This window comes from Lynx rufus, unplaced genomic scaffold, assembly GCF_022079265.1.
Source record: "Lynx rufus isolate CCGP_SWC_20201006 ecotype Redwood Valley unplaced genomic scaffold, mLynRuf1.p SCAF_2, whole genome shotgun sequence".
NCBI lineage: Eukaryota > Metazoa > Chordata > Mammalia > Carnivora > Felidae > Lynx > Lynx rufus.
In genome coordinates, this window is record NW_025814834.1 from 188520826 (window position 1) to 188534130 (window position 13305).

General features: G+C 48.3%; 2 protein-coding genes across 3 annotated transcripts in view; one reads left to right on the forward strand and one right to left on the reverse strand.

Annotated features, from left to right (window-relative positions):
- The first annotated feature begins 9652 nt into the window (after positions 1 to 9652).
- On the forward strand, positions 9653 to 12346 carry HYI (hydroxypyruvate isomerase (putative)). 2 transcript variants are annotated; one of them, XM_047083217.1, is made up of 9 exons: positions 9653 to 9875; positions 9972 to 10083; positions 10456 to 10539; positions 11106 to 11220; positions 11398 to 11476; positions 11565 to 11614; positions 11728 to 11797; positions 11932 to 12066; positions 12187 to 12346. In XM_047083217.1, exons 1-9 carry the CDS (start codon positions 9677 to 9679, stop codon positions 12258 to 12260), a joined length of 918 nt encoding a protein of 305 aa, XP_046939173.1. In that variant the 5' UTR covers positions 9653 to 9676; the 3' UTR covers positions 12261 to 12346. The 2 variants fall into 2 exon arrangements, with proteins under 2 accessions (XP_046939173.1, XP_046939172.1); XM_047083216.1 differs by lacking the exon at positions 10456 to 10539.
- The window catches only part of SZT2 (SZT2 subunit of KICSTOR complex), a 51280-nt gene continuing 50312 nt past the window's right edge, over positions 12338 to 13305 (reverse strand). Inside the window, exon 72 of the mRNA XM_047083215.1 lies at positions 12338 to 13210. Coding sequence (XP_046939171.1) covers positions 13067 to 13210 — 144 coding nt within the window. The 3' untranslated portion in view covers positions 12338 to 13066. The remainder of the gene's footprint in view (positions 13211 to 13305) is intronic.

A 13305-nucleotide genomic window follows, 5' to 3' on the forward strand; every position in this document is an offset into this window, starting at 1 on the left:
TAGTAAAGTTTTAGCTTTCAGGAGGGCTGATGCCGGGCTGAGATTGTCTCGTGGTAAAACAGTAGCCAATGGGATTTTGTGCATCCCGTTGACTGGGACACTGAATTTTTCACTCAGATGAAGGGTAAGCATGTATCCTGAGGGAGGAAGAGAGACGAACTGGGCCAGATACACTGTTTGTCCCTCCAGAGCTTATTTCCTCCTTGCTCACTGTCCAAGGAGGCGGGCCTATGTTGATTACATCAGCGGGTTCCCTTTGTTCTCTGGCAACGTGTGGTTTACCCAGCCCGGAGGGAAGCGGGAGATTTGAAGGGGAAAGGAGAGCAAGGTCAGGGTGTGCATTTCTCAGGCTTCCACTCTACAGGCTGCTTCAAGCTGTCAGTGTCCTTCAACTGAGGGCTTCTGCAACTTGGAAGGCGGCTATCTCTACATGACCTTTCCGCCAGATTGGAGTCACCACCCCCCCAAACCCTTCACCTTTTCGGGCCTAGGGACGGTGACAGAGCTGCTGGCACCAGCCCTACCTTGCTGAGCTATCTCAGGTATCTCCCCTACACCCTGCCCACACCTTCCTAAATAGTGCCTTTAAAGAAAACTTCTTGAATTATCCTAATTTGAATGTGCCATCTGTTGTCTGTTTGGACTCTGACTGATACAAAAACCCATCAAGAGATAGACACAGGAGTGTGGGACAGATGGAGATACAAATATTACTTTTATGACTACCACAACCGAGGCTGGACAATATGGCTTAGGTCTGCGAGGCAAGCAGGTTTGCTGATGGCCCGCCCTCGGGGGGGACCAGCCCTGGGACACTGGTGGCCTGGGCAGACTGGGATGTGTGCTTTCTCACAGACAACAGGGAGGAAGAGACTGAGCTGAGCAATTTGGCTCCTCCTTTGGGCCCAAGTTACCAAGCACATGAGTCACTCCTTCCAGTGGGGAAGACAGAGAAGGTGGGACAGGAGGCCCGGAGCCTTCCCCATGGAGGGCAGGCCTCCTTCTACACAGGAACAGAAAGCTCCGTGAAAGGCAGGACTCCTAAATGTTGCTTTAAATAAAGTGAGAGACAAGCAAAAAACCTGAAGACATAATATCTGGACTTTCTATAAAGAACACCTACAAATCGATGCATTAGGACACTGGGAATCTGGTTGAGAAGTGGACAGAGGCTACCAATAAGCAATTCACAGAAGAGGGAATAATAATGGCAAAGAAACATCTAGAAAGATCTTTGATCTCAGTAATAATCAAGCACTTGAGTTTTTAAATGTTTCTTCCCTTTCAGGTTGGCAAAAATCTTAAAAACTGATATTCTGGGGCACCTGGGTGGCTCAGTCGGTCGAGCATCCGACTTCAGCTCAGGTCATGATCTCGCGGATCGTGAGATCGAGCCCTGCGTAGGGCTCTGTGCTGACAGCTCAGAGCCTGGAGCCTGCTTCAGATTCTGTATCCCCCTCTCTCTCTGCCCCACCCCTGCTTGTGCTGTGTCTCTCTCTGTCTTTCAAAAAGCGAATAAACATAAAAAAATTTTAAAAAAAACCCTGAAATTCTTGAGTGTTGATGAAGATGGAGGGGAACAGGTACTCTAACAGACTGTCAGAAGGAATGTGAATTGAGAAAGCCCTTCAAAGAGCAATTTAGTGGTGAATTAGAGCTTTATTTTTTTTAAAAATTTTTTTTTTCAACGTTTTTTTATTTATTTTTGGGACAGAGAGAGACAGGGCATGAACGGGGGAGGGGCAGAGAGAGAGGGAGACACAGAATCAGAAACAGGCTCCAGGCTCCGAGCCATCAGCCCAGAGCCCGACGCGGGGCTCGAACCCACAGACCGCGAGATCGTGACCTGGCCGAAGTCGGACGCTTAACCGACTGCGCCACCCAGGCGCCCCTTTTTTTTTTTTTTTAATTTTTTTTTTTTCAACGGAATTAGAGCTTTAAATGTACATGTCCTCTGACACCACAAATCCACTTATGGGATAGATGCAAGAAAAATATTCATATTTGTACACAAGCAAAAAAAAAAAAACCCATATACAAGCATGTTTATTGTTTGTAATAGTGACAATTTGGAGGCAATCTTGTCCATCAAGAGGGGAATGATAAAAATCTTCATATTTGGGGGCACCAGGCTGGCTCAGTTGGAAGAGCATGTGACTCTTGATCTCATGGTCATGAGCTCAAGCCCCACATGGGGTGTAGAGATTACTTAAATGAAAACAGAAAAACAAAAAACCTTCATATTTGGGTGGGGGTGCCTAGCTGGCTCTGTTGATAGAACATGTGACTCTTTTTTTTTTTTTTTAAGTTTATGTATTTATTTTTGGGAGCGAGAGTGCATGCGTGTGAGTGGGGAGGGGCAGAGAGAGGGACAGACAGAACCCGAAGGAGGCTCCGTGCTGTCAGCACAGAGATCAATGAGGGGCTTAAACTCCCGAACCATGAGATCATGACCTGAGCTGAGATAAAGAGTCAGATGCTTAACCCACTGAGCTACCCATGTGCCCTGAGCATGTGACTCTTAATCTAGGGGTTGAGTTTGAGCCCCACGTTGCGTATGGAGATTACCTAATAATGAAATCTTAAAAAAAAAAAAAAAAACTTCATATTTTGGAATCAAATGCAGTTGAAAGAATGGCCAAAGAAAGGGGAAGAGAACAGTAAGGAAAACTGAGTTTATTCATATTTTCCTAAAAAATGACTTCCTACATATATTGGATTATATACTGGAAAAAAACAAGCTGCAAAAAAATATACACATAGCACCATGAGTAGAATTCATGTGTGTAAAAATTAAAAATTAAACAAGGGAAGGACAGGATTTTGTAGTCAGAGTTACTGAGATTTTTCAAAAATCCAAATGTAAAGAACACTTTTTTGAATATTCACACCTGTACCCTTTGAGTCACATATAGACTGGTTGTATTTAACCAGGTTTAAAGTTTGCACGTGGATGGGTGTGTAATTAGTTAAGACCCCATTAGTTAAGGCTGTCAAGGCCTTGTGTGTTACTGATAGCATGCATATGTAAGAGAAGGGCACAAGAAAGCGTCTGGGTGTGATCCAACCACCAGGAATAGAATAGAAACTAGGGGCACCTGGGTGGCTCAGTTGGTTAAGTGTCCAACCTTGGATCAGGTCATGATCTCAGGGTTTGTGAGTTCGAGCCCTGCATCGGGCTCTGACTGGTGGCGTGGAGCCTGCTTGGGATTCTCTCTCTCTCTCTCTCTCTCTCTCTCTCTGACCCTTCCCGACTTGCACTCTCTCTCTCTCTTTCAAAATAAATAAATCAACCTAAAAAAAAAAAAAAAAGAAACTAAAGGGCCAGTTATAGGAATCCCCTTTGAAAGATAAGGGTCTATAACACGAAACAGCAAATATTATAATACTCTTCCAAGAATATTATATGATCACTCATGCAAACAAGTTTCATAAAATGATTCAATGCTGTTTTGTATAATGATGTTATTCAATGTACTGTGTGTACAAGATGATTCTATTTAAATGTGCTGAAATTTTAGCGATAGAGTCCTAATGTAGATGTACCACGGATATTTCTCTATGATGTGCTTGGATACAATAGAAAACTATGAAAGAAAAAATTTACCAAAGATTTAGTTTCCTTCTTGACACAGTCACAAGCAATCATAAATCTGTGTGATATGGACTGTTGCTGGCATACTGAATAAAGCAGGAAAGTTAAGTTCCAAAGCCTTAGCAATACAGACTCAATGGCTCAAAAAAAAATAATAGAGTAACACTTGAATATCGATATTCTTAAATCTAGGCACGGTTGGATGTGAAAACATATAACATGATATGTGGAGCCCAATCTGACCATACTGTGTAAAAGTGATATAAAGACCAGTAGCTCGAAAAACAAAGTTAAATAGAAATGAAGATGCTCTTGTATTAGAACAAGGTAGGAAAGAGCTTAATGAAGATTGGGTGAAATCGGGGCGCCTGGGTGGCTCTGTCGGTTAAGCCTCTGACTTGGGCTCAGGTCATGATCTCACAGTTTGTGAGTTCGAGCCCCACGTCAGGCTGACAGCTCAGAGCCTGGAGCCTGCTTCGGATTCTGTCTCCCTCGCTCTCTGCCCCTCCCCCGCTCGTGCTCTGTCTCTCCCCCGCTCGTGCTCTGTCTCTCTCAAAAAATAAATAAAAAACAATAAAAAATTAAAAAAAAAAAGATTGGGTGAAATAAAAAACATCAGCATAAACTCATGACTTTGAAAGATTAAGACTCTGATGCAGGCTATATGAAATAATATAAATTTAGAAAATGCTATAAATACATAGTCCCAGTACCCAGAGAAACAAGTATTTCCTGAAATGTGCACTATTCTGGATCTTGGGATGAAAGAAGCAAGTTAGTTCTGGGATATCTTGTCTTTAGAAAGAGTTACGATGAAGTAGAAAGACCAGCCTGGTTGATTCCCTTACAGTTTCCAAGCACTGAACATAATGCCTCTTGGTTTTTCTTTGCTACTTTGCTCTGTATGTTCGCTTTATCCTTTCTGGCGGGCTGTCCCCAGGAGCTATGGTTCTATTAGGAAGGAGAAAAGATGGAATAGAAGTTGGGTAGGTGACCTACAATGTCTGTAACAGGTTATATGGTTGATCCAACTTGGGTCAGGTGCCCATTCATTGACCAGCTCATGTGACTTGGAGGAGAGAATCATATCAAAAAATGGCAGCACCCATTTATACCTTACGGGGAAGAAATGGTCAAAACTGTTCTGCCAAACCAAGGAACTCATCGTAGAAGAAGAAAGCCATCCTTTATTTGTTATCTATTGCTGCTAACAAATTACCTGAAAACTTAGTGTCTTGAAACAACGAACATCAAAGAGTTTCTATAGGTCAGGAATCCAGGTGTAGCTTAGCTGGTATCTCTGATTCAAACCTTATCTGTCACGAGGCTGCAATTAAGATATTATTGGACGTATAGTCTTTAGGCTTAATGGCAGCAGACTTTCTTCCAAGCTCACTCACATGGCTGTTGGCAGGTCTCAGATCCTTGCTGGCTGTTAGCCAGAGACATTAGTCCCTTGACTTACAGGCCTTTCCATCAGGCAGCTCACAATCTGGCAACTGGTTTTCTGCAGAGCGAGTGAGTAGAAGAGCGAGAAAGGGCACCCAAGACAGAAGCCACAGCCTTTTTATAACCGAATCTCTGAGGTGACATTGTACCACTTTTGCTGTATTGTTAGAAGTAAGTTGCTAGGTCCAGCCCGCATTCAAGGGGAGAGGGTGGGAAGACTGGGAGGCAGACATCATTGGGGGGGGCATTTTACAGGCTGTCTACCATAGGTTCTAAGCAGGTAACACAATAAAAGACCACTGCACGGAGCAGTGACACATTGAATCCAAAAAAGTGGTGATTATAGTCTATTACAAACAAGCTGAGTCTATAGAAAAAGCTTGAGGGGCACCCAGGTGGCTCAGTTGGCTAAACATCTGATTGGTGGTTTCGACTCAGGTCATGATCTCAGGGTTGGTGGGATCAAGCCTGCTTGGGGTTCTCTCTCTCTGCCCCTCTCCTGCTCACACACACTATCTCTCAAGATAAATAAATACATTAAAAAAAAGAAAAAGAAAAAGCCTTGAGGTTATGATGATACTACCAGAAGGATGTTAATATAAAATCTGCTAACAGGTGGCAGTAATGCTTACAGAAGTTTTTAAAAAAATTTTTAATGTTTATTTATTTTTGAGAGAGAGAGAGAGACAGAGCGTGAGCAGCGGAGGGGCGGAGAGAGGGGGAGACACAGAATCCGAAGCAGCTCCAGGCTCTGAGCTGTCAGCACAGAGCCTGACTCGGGGCTCGAACTCACGGACCGTGAGATCATGACCTGAGCCGAAGTCGGATGCCTAACCCACTGAGCCACCCAGGCACCCCATGTGTACAGAGATTCTTAAAAATTCATTTTTATTAAATCTGAAACATACAAAATGGTATTTATAAAATATAAGTGAGATATAAAGAACAGTGATAAAATGGAGGTGCGTAGATGCGTGATCATCTCAGCCAGTATAAGAGAAAGGGGATGGCCATTACTTCTGAAGCCTCCAATGCGCCCCTCTTGCCTCCCCATCTGGGGTTCACCATCATCCTGTATTTTGTGATCATTATTCACTTGCCCTTCTTCACAGTTCTGCCACAGATGCTTGTATCCTTACACAAGATATTGTTTGGTTTTCCTTGCTTTTGACTTTATATAAATGGGATCACACTCTCTGTATTTTGCTTTTCACTCAAGATTATGTTTCTGAGATGTATCTAGCTGATATGTTCACACTGATGTTTCGAATTTGACCCAAACTTCTCCAAGCTCTTCAGAGATCACTTGAATACAAGAGCAAACTCCATTTTATTATTTGAGCCACCAGCGTTCCCTTCACTTTTGCATACAACACTGAATGGCTATCCTGCAACTCACATGTATACGTATTAGTGGACAATTGGGTTAGTTTCGTATTTTTGCTACATAAATAGTGCTGCCATGATCATCACTGGTTTCCTGGTCCACCCTTGCAAACATGTCTTCAGGGGATATAGCTGGGAAAGGAACTGTGGGATCAAATGTATATAAAGGCTCAGCCTGAAGAGGTAATCCAGATTGTTTTCCAAAGTGATTGTAGTGATTCACAGGTCTACCAGCAGTGAATAAATGTTTCAGTTGTTCCAAATCCAATCCGATATTTGGTAATGTCTGGCTTAGTATTTTTTGCAAACCTGGGGGTACTTGGGTGGCTCGGTCGGTTAAGCGTCCGACTTTGTCTCAGGTCATGGGGGTTCTCGAGTTAAAGCCCCAAGTCGGGTTCTCTGATGGCAGCTCAGAATCCACTTCAGACCCTCTGTCCCCCTCTCTCTCTGCCCCTCTCCCGCTTGCTCTCTCCCTCTCAAAATAAATAAACGTTAAAAAAAATTGTTTTTGCCAACCCGGAAGGTGTAAAATGAGTTTCATTAAGGTTTGGATTTGTATTTCACAGCAGGTGTGTGTGTGCATGTGTATGTAATTTTTTTTCACCACACTGGCAAGTGCAATCCGGTGATCAAACAAGACTCTGAACTCTACACTCAAATTTTCGCCATCATCCATGTAACTATTTACAAATTGTTGTTACCTTAACTCATTGTCATACTGAGTTCTTTGGATAAAAGTTAGATGCATAGAGTCAAGATCTGTAATAATAACCTAGTGTAATACCTGTGTTGCAAAGTGGTATATGGTAGAAAGCCAAATGGTGAATAAAGAAAATAATTTTCATGGGCACCATACTCCTTTTGCGTTTATTTTGATGTATCATAGGAAGGCGTTGAAGAGAATTAGAGGGGAAAAGGAGTCATACACCTCTAGTTTATACATCATTTCTGCTGCCCTAAACAGTACACATGCAAAGAAGGAGTGGACCATTGATGTTGCTCAAATTTTGTTCCTGGTTAGACCCCAGCAGGTGGGGCTTTTCACATACTCAGAGAAGTGTTACAAAGAAGTGTTAAAAAGGAATTGCTTTCCTTAGATGTTATTCTGTGTGGTCAACATTGGACTGTAAACATGCTGGAGTTGGGACTGATTAAAATGTTAAACTTAGGTCACATCCTGATTGGACTATACCCGAGAAACACGTTTCAGGACAAGTCCAAGTTCCAAGTATAACAAATGGGCAAGAGATCAGGTGATCATAATAGCTGGTGGCAGTCCGTTCTTAGAGGCAGAGCTGAAGAAATAGAACTTGCTAGCCGCATGATTTAACTCTGATGCTGGCCTGGACCCCAGGTGTCTGAGTGGGCCTGACTTGGGGTGGAGGCAAGCAATGACAGAACAGACAGTGGAGGTTGGGTGTGCCTAACGTTGTACTTGGAGCTTCCTTCTCTCAAAGCTAGCACAGAAAACAGACCAAGGTGACTTCCACTCATGTATTGTTGGAATATAACTTACTATATATATATATATATACTATACTATATACTATAGTATACTATATACTATATATATATATAGTATATATATATATATACTATATATATATATATATATATTTTTTTTTTTTTTTTTTTTTTTAAGGAGGGAGGGAAGCGCAGAGAGGGTGGGAAAGAGAATCCCAAGCAGGTTCCACACTGTCAGCGCAGAATCCAACATGGGACTTGAACCCATGAACCGTGAGATCAGGACCTGAGCAGAAATCCAGTCAGGCGCTTAACCGACTGAGCCATCCAGGAGCCCCTAAACTAACAGTTTTTAAAAGCACTTTAGCAGAGTATTGAGACCTTAATCACCTATTTGCTGACCATGTGAACCTGCCCAATCATTTGGGTTACTGTGGATGAAATAAATGCATTCGAATTGTCTCAAGAAACATGAAGAGGCTACAAATACAAGAGCCCAGCTAAGAGTCAACATCCCAGCTTGGGAAGTGCACAGTCCCCCCGCAGCTGTGGGGTTGGCTAGCCTGGGGAACTCTACACAGAGGTTCTCAAGTTGCTACCTCTACCCATAGTGCTCTAGTGCTTGCTTACCCCCATCTCTGAGCTAGCTTTCCACCTGACTCCTGCTTATTTTGTTTCTACAGCCACAATCATCTTCTGGCAAGACCACCTCTTAGTTGACTTTCTCCTACGAACCTTGAAGAAGAGAATCTGATTGGCCAGATCATCTTCCCAAACCAGTAAAGTAAGGGGTCTTAGACCAGCGGAAGCCTTGGCTGCACTTGGATCAGATGTCCTCCTGTGGCCCAATCAGCTAGGGATAAGGGGGAACTGCCCGTCCATAGCCCCTCAGTGCAGAGACCACTGGTGGGGCCAGTTTTCCTATAGGACTTTGGGCCGGCAAATACTGTAATGGACATTTCAAAGGTACCTAAGAAAAAGATTCAGAGATGGAACCAAGAGATGCTTTAAAGTACTTTTACAGCATACGCACACACAAATATTGAAAAGCCCTAATGACCATCAATAAAGGATAAATTCTGGACTGCCTGGGTATGCGACAATGAGCAGCAAATGCAAGGACTTTTAAGGATATTGAAGTACACAGGGAAATGCTCACAAAATCATATTAAATTAAAAAGCAGACCATAAAACTGTATGTACAGTATGATCAGAAGTCTCTAAGAAAAAAACCTGCACTTAGTTTATTTTTTAATCTGTAAGGGAGAGTTAATGGGTAGCGGTGCGATGACTGGTGATTTAAATGCCCCCGATTTGGTCTTGTAGCCCTCAAACAGTGCGTAAAGAACAGATACAGTGTTTATAATGAGGGAAAATACTAAGTCTTTGCTAAAGCTCACGTTTCTCGAATTTAACTGGGCTCTCTCGCCCCTCTCCGCCGGCTCTCGGCCCAGGAGTCCCAGGCCTCGCCTGCCCCGCGCAGTTGGGGGGCTGTCCCGCCCACTCCCGGACCCAGCTCCTTCCGCTCGGCCCTCTAGCCTCTCCCCGCCTTTCCCCTTCTCCGGTCTCGAAAAACGTCACTTTTCTGGACCATCCGCGGACTTTCCCCCCTCGCTGCTTTTCTAACCTGAAAAGGCAGGCGCGGAGGGCTGGTGGCTCCGCTCGCGGCGCCAGCGCGCCCCCGCTCGGTCGGCCTCCCGACACGCGCCCGCCCCGCCCCGCCCCGCCCGCTTCCGCCTTCCGGCCCCGGACTCTGCCCCGCGAGCGTGTCCCCTGACCGCTATGGCTCCGCTCCGCTTCTCGGCCAACGTGTCGTGGCTGTTCCCCGAGCTCCCCGGCCTCCCCGCGCGGCTCCGGGCGGCGGGCAGCTCGGGCTTCGAGGCCGCCGAGGTCGCCTGGCCGTACTCGGAGTCGCCCGAGGCGCTGGCGCGCGCGGCGCGGGAAGCGGGCCTGCGGCTGGTGCTGATCAACACGCCCCCCGGTGCGCCGCGGGGCCGAACCGGGGCGGCGGTCGGGGGGGGGGGGGACGGGGAGCTCTGGGGACGCTAGCCGCAGCTGACGCCCGTTCTCTCCTCAGGGGACCGAGAGAAAGGGGAGATGGGGCTGGGGGCCGTTCCCGGGAGGCAAGCGGCCTTCCGAGAGGGGCTGGAGCAGGCGGTGCTGTACGCCAAGGCTCTGGGCTGTCCCAGGTATCCTACGCTCTTCTCCTCCACCCCCTCCCCTTCTTGCCCTGTCTCCTCCCAGACCCTGCCCCACGTTTGGGGTCTGGGAGAACAGGACGCCAGGTCAGAGAGCTCGGAGTCCGAGCGCACTGGCCTTTCCACTCCTTCAGTCCTGGTCCTTTGTCAGTTGCCTTTGGATTTTATCTGTCGTGTGCGATTCTCCTGTTTGCTACTCTTTCATCCTGGGATCCTGTGCTGGGGGCTGTCTGACCAGGGAGGTAGCCAGGTAAACATACAGAGATCCAGTTGAGGAAGGGTCAGTTCATGGCAGCTGTGGGAGCAGAGTAGGCACCTGTCTGGGATCAGAGGAAGCTTCTTACAGGTAGTGATGTTGAACAGGGTCTTGATGGAAGGAGCACTGGAGGCAAGGATGCAGCGGAGAGAGACCAGGGAAGGCTTCGTTTGCTCAGCAGAATTCCTAAGGTTGGAAATGTGACCTTTTGGAGTTGAGTGTGGCCGAGAAAGATCAGGTGGTAACAGGAGGAGGTAGAAGGCACACCATGGGGTTGATCAAATAAACACATCCCACCGAGTGCAAATGGGCTGAAGTGGAACTGGAAACGGGTCATTACTGGCGAGTGGTAGGGGCAGAAAGCAGATGGGAAGAATCTAAGGAGCAGATGCAGGAAGTGGAGACAAGCAGCATGGAATACTCATGGGAAAGGGTCAAAATAATTTCTAGAAAGGGAGGCTGACACATGTTCACAGCCTGAGGAGAGGACCACTGGAAAGGAGATGGACAGGGAGAGCCGAGTGAGAGGTCTCTGAAGCAGGAAGATGGGGTGTCTCTCAGAAGGTATCTGGGGAAGGGCACGGCCTCAGGCTGACCATGGAGTGTGAGGGTGCCGGAGGGCATCACTGCCAGGTGATAGATCACCAGCAGGGGAGATGGGGGGAAGGCAGCTGGAGGAGATGCCCACAGGGAGCCAAAGGAGGGCCCTGCTTCCAGGATGGACTCCCCAGCCCCCACCAGTGCTGTCTCCCCCCAGGATTCACCTGATGGCTGGCCGAGTACCCCAGGGTGCTGACCGAGCAGCAGTCAGGAGTGAAATGGAGACAGTTTTTCTGGAGAACCTGAGGCACGCGGCTGGGGTTTTGGCTCAGGTGAGACCAAGAACAAACGAACACACGATGCTTACACGAATGCCCATGTGTGCAGAGGGGGCACACGGTGGGCAGAACAGATGAGGCACAAGGCCGGGCACTAGCCCAGCTCACAGGGAACGGGGAGGGGCTTCACCAATGACTGACTGATGGGACACGGGTCCACCATGATGCTAGGAGAGCCTCGTGGGACTGCTGGAGCCCATCAATACCCGCAGCACTGACCCTCAGTACTTCCTGGACACGCCCCAGCAGGGTAGGACTGCAGCCCTGTGCCCCCTCCAGTCCCGTGTGATCCGTGTGCTCTCCTTGTGTCTCACGGCCCCCTCCCCGCTCTCTCCCAGCGGCAGCCATCTTACAGAAGGTCGGAAGACCCAACCTCCAGTTACAGATGGTGAGTGGACGAAAGGGAGTGCTTCACAGAAGGCCCGTGTTCTCCACATCTGGGAAGTATGGGGTGAAGGAAAGGGCCCTGCAGGGCCTCTGACTGTAGTAATCTCTACGCAGGACATATTCCACTGGCAGATCATGGATGGCAACCTGACAGGAAACATCCGGGAGTTCCTACCCCTTGTTGGTGAGAGGGGTCTCTTGGCTCCTTGTTGTCTGCTGTGTTACTCCCTCTATCCTCCCACCCCTTCAGACCCTCACATCTGTCCCTCTGGCCCCAGCTGGAGCGTGGGGCCCACATCTGCCCACATCTGTCTCCAGGGCACGTGCAGGTGGCACAGGTCCCGGGCCGGGGGGAACCTGATAGCCCTGGAGAGCTGAACTTCCCCTATCTATTCCAACTGCTGGAGGATGAAGGCTACAAGGGCTTTGTGGGCTGCGAGTACCAGCCTCAAGGTGAGGGGGTGCTGGGGCTCCAGGCCTAGGGCTGGGGAACGGAGCTCTGAGGGATAGGTAGCAGACATGGCTGTTTTTCTCCCCACGGGTCGAGATGCCACGGCCTCCCTCTCTCCTCAGGAGACACAGCAGAGGGCCTGAACTGGCTTCGTTCCTACTGGGGTAGGCGGGGCCGCCCACAGGCTGGCCAGTGAGGTCCTGCCCGGCACCCACCTGCCTCTGGGACAGTGCACCAAGCATCCCAAATCTCCTTAATTAAAAGACCACCTGCTGAACGTTTTCCTCTGTGTGTTATTGGGTGGGGGGAGGACACACGGTGTCTAAACTTCTGTCTCCCTGGGTTACTTCCCTCCTGTTGAGAAGGGACGTACAGCTCACACTCAAGTCCTCCAGTCCGTTGTGCCAGTGTCGCTGTGGAGATGGGGGTTTTCAAGCCCACCTCTTCATTAACACACCAGAAACCACGGGTCCGAGAGCAATGGGGCTTGCCTGTGGTCACAGGGGCTTCAGAAGCAGAGCTGGGATGGGAACCAAGTTGTCATTATCTCAACAACAATGTTCGGTGATGATGTTCACGTGGGAAATGAAGACCAGAGGGCTCAAAATGCAGGGAGGCTGAAAGCAATCAAAGACTTGGGAGGCAGCATTCAGGCAGAGGAGCTCTCAGGGGTGAGTGCTTGGCACCTGGTGTGAATTCCTGGGACTCCACCAGGGCAGCAGGCAGGTGGAGTCCCTTTCTGGGGAGGGTCCAGGGGCCTGAGAGGAGATGGGCACCTCAGGGAACTGACCTGACCCTCTGGAGCCCTGGGCCGGTCACCCTGGCAGGTGCTCAGTGGGGCAGCTCCTACTGCTAGGCTGCGACTCAGGCCCCTGAGATCTAGTCACAAAGCCTTCGGTGTCCGTCAGTGTCTGGGCCCAGAAGGGCTGGTCAGTCCTGCTTCAAGTGGACAGTCTCACAGATCCATGGTTTGAGTAAGGATGACATTCACTGGTCTGGGCCTCACAGGAGGCGGGTCCAGAGGGTGAAGCAAGCTGTGTTGATGACGGACTCTAGGTGGTGGTAGGTGGAGACCAGCTGGGCAGGAGGGCTCTCACTGTCCTGGGGCTGCACCGGGAAGGGCTCTCGGAAAACCACTGTCAGAGACTGTGGGGAACATGGTGGGGGTGCCATGGTGAGTGGAGGGCAGAGTGGGTACCGGGGGCAGGGCTCCCCAGCCTCAGCAGGCTCCGGGCAGAGCC

Bases quoted from the DNA above. Each gene is read 5' to 3' on its own strand.
- HYI (XM_047083217.1), top strand. From the start codon at position 9,677: ATGGCTCCGCTCCGCTTCTCGGCCAACGTGTCGTGGCTGTTCCCCGAG. The intron at 11,477-11,564 runs GTAGGACTGCAG...GCTCTCTCCCAG, and splicing joins CCTGGACACGCCCCAGCAGG to CGGCAGCCATCTTACAGAAG. The intron at 11,798-11,931 runs GTGAGAGGGGTC...ATCTGTCTCCAG, and splicing joins GGAGTTCCTACCCCTTGTTG to GGCACGTGCAGGTGGCACAG.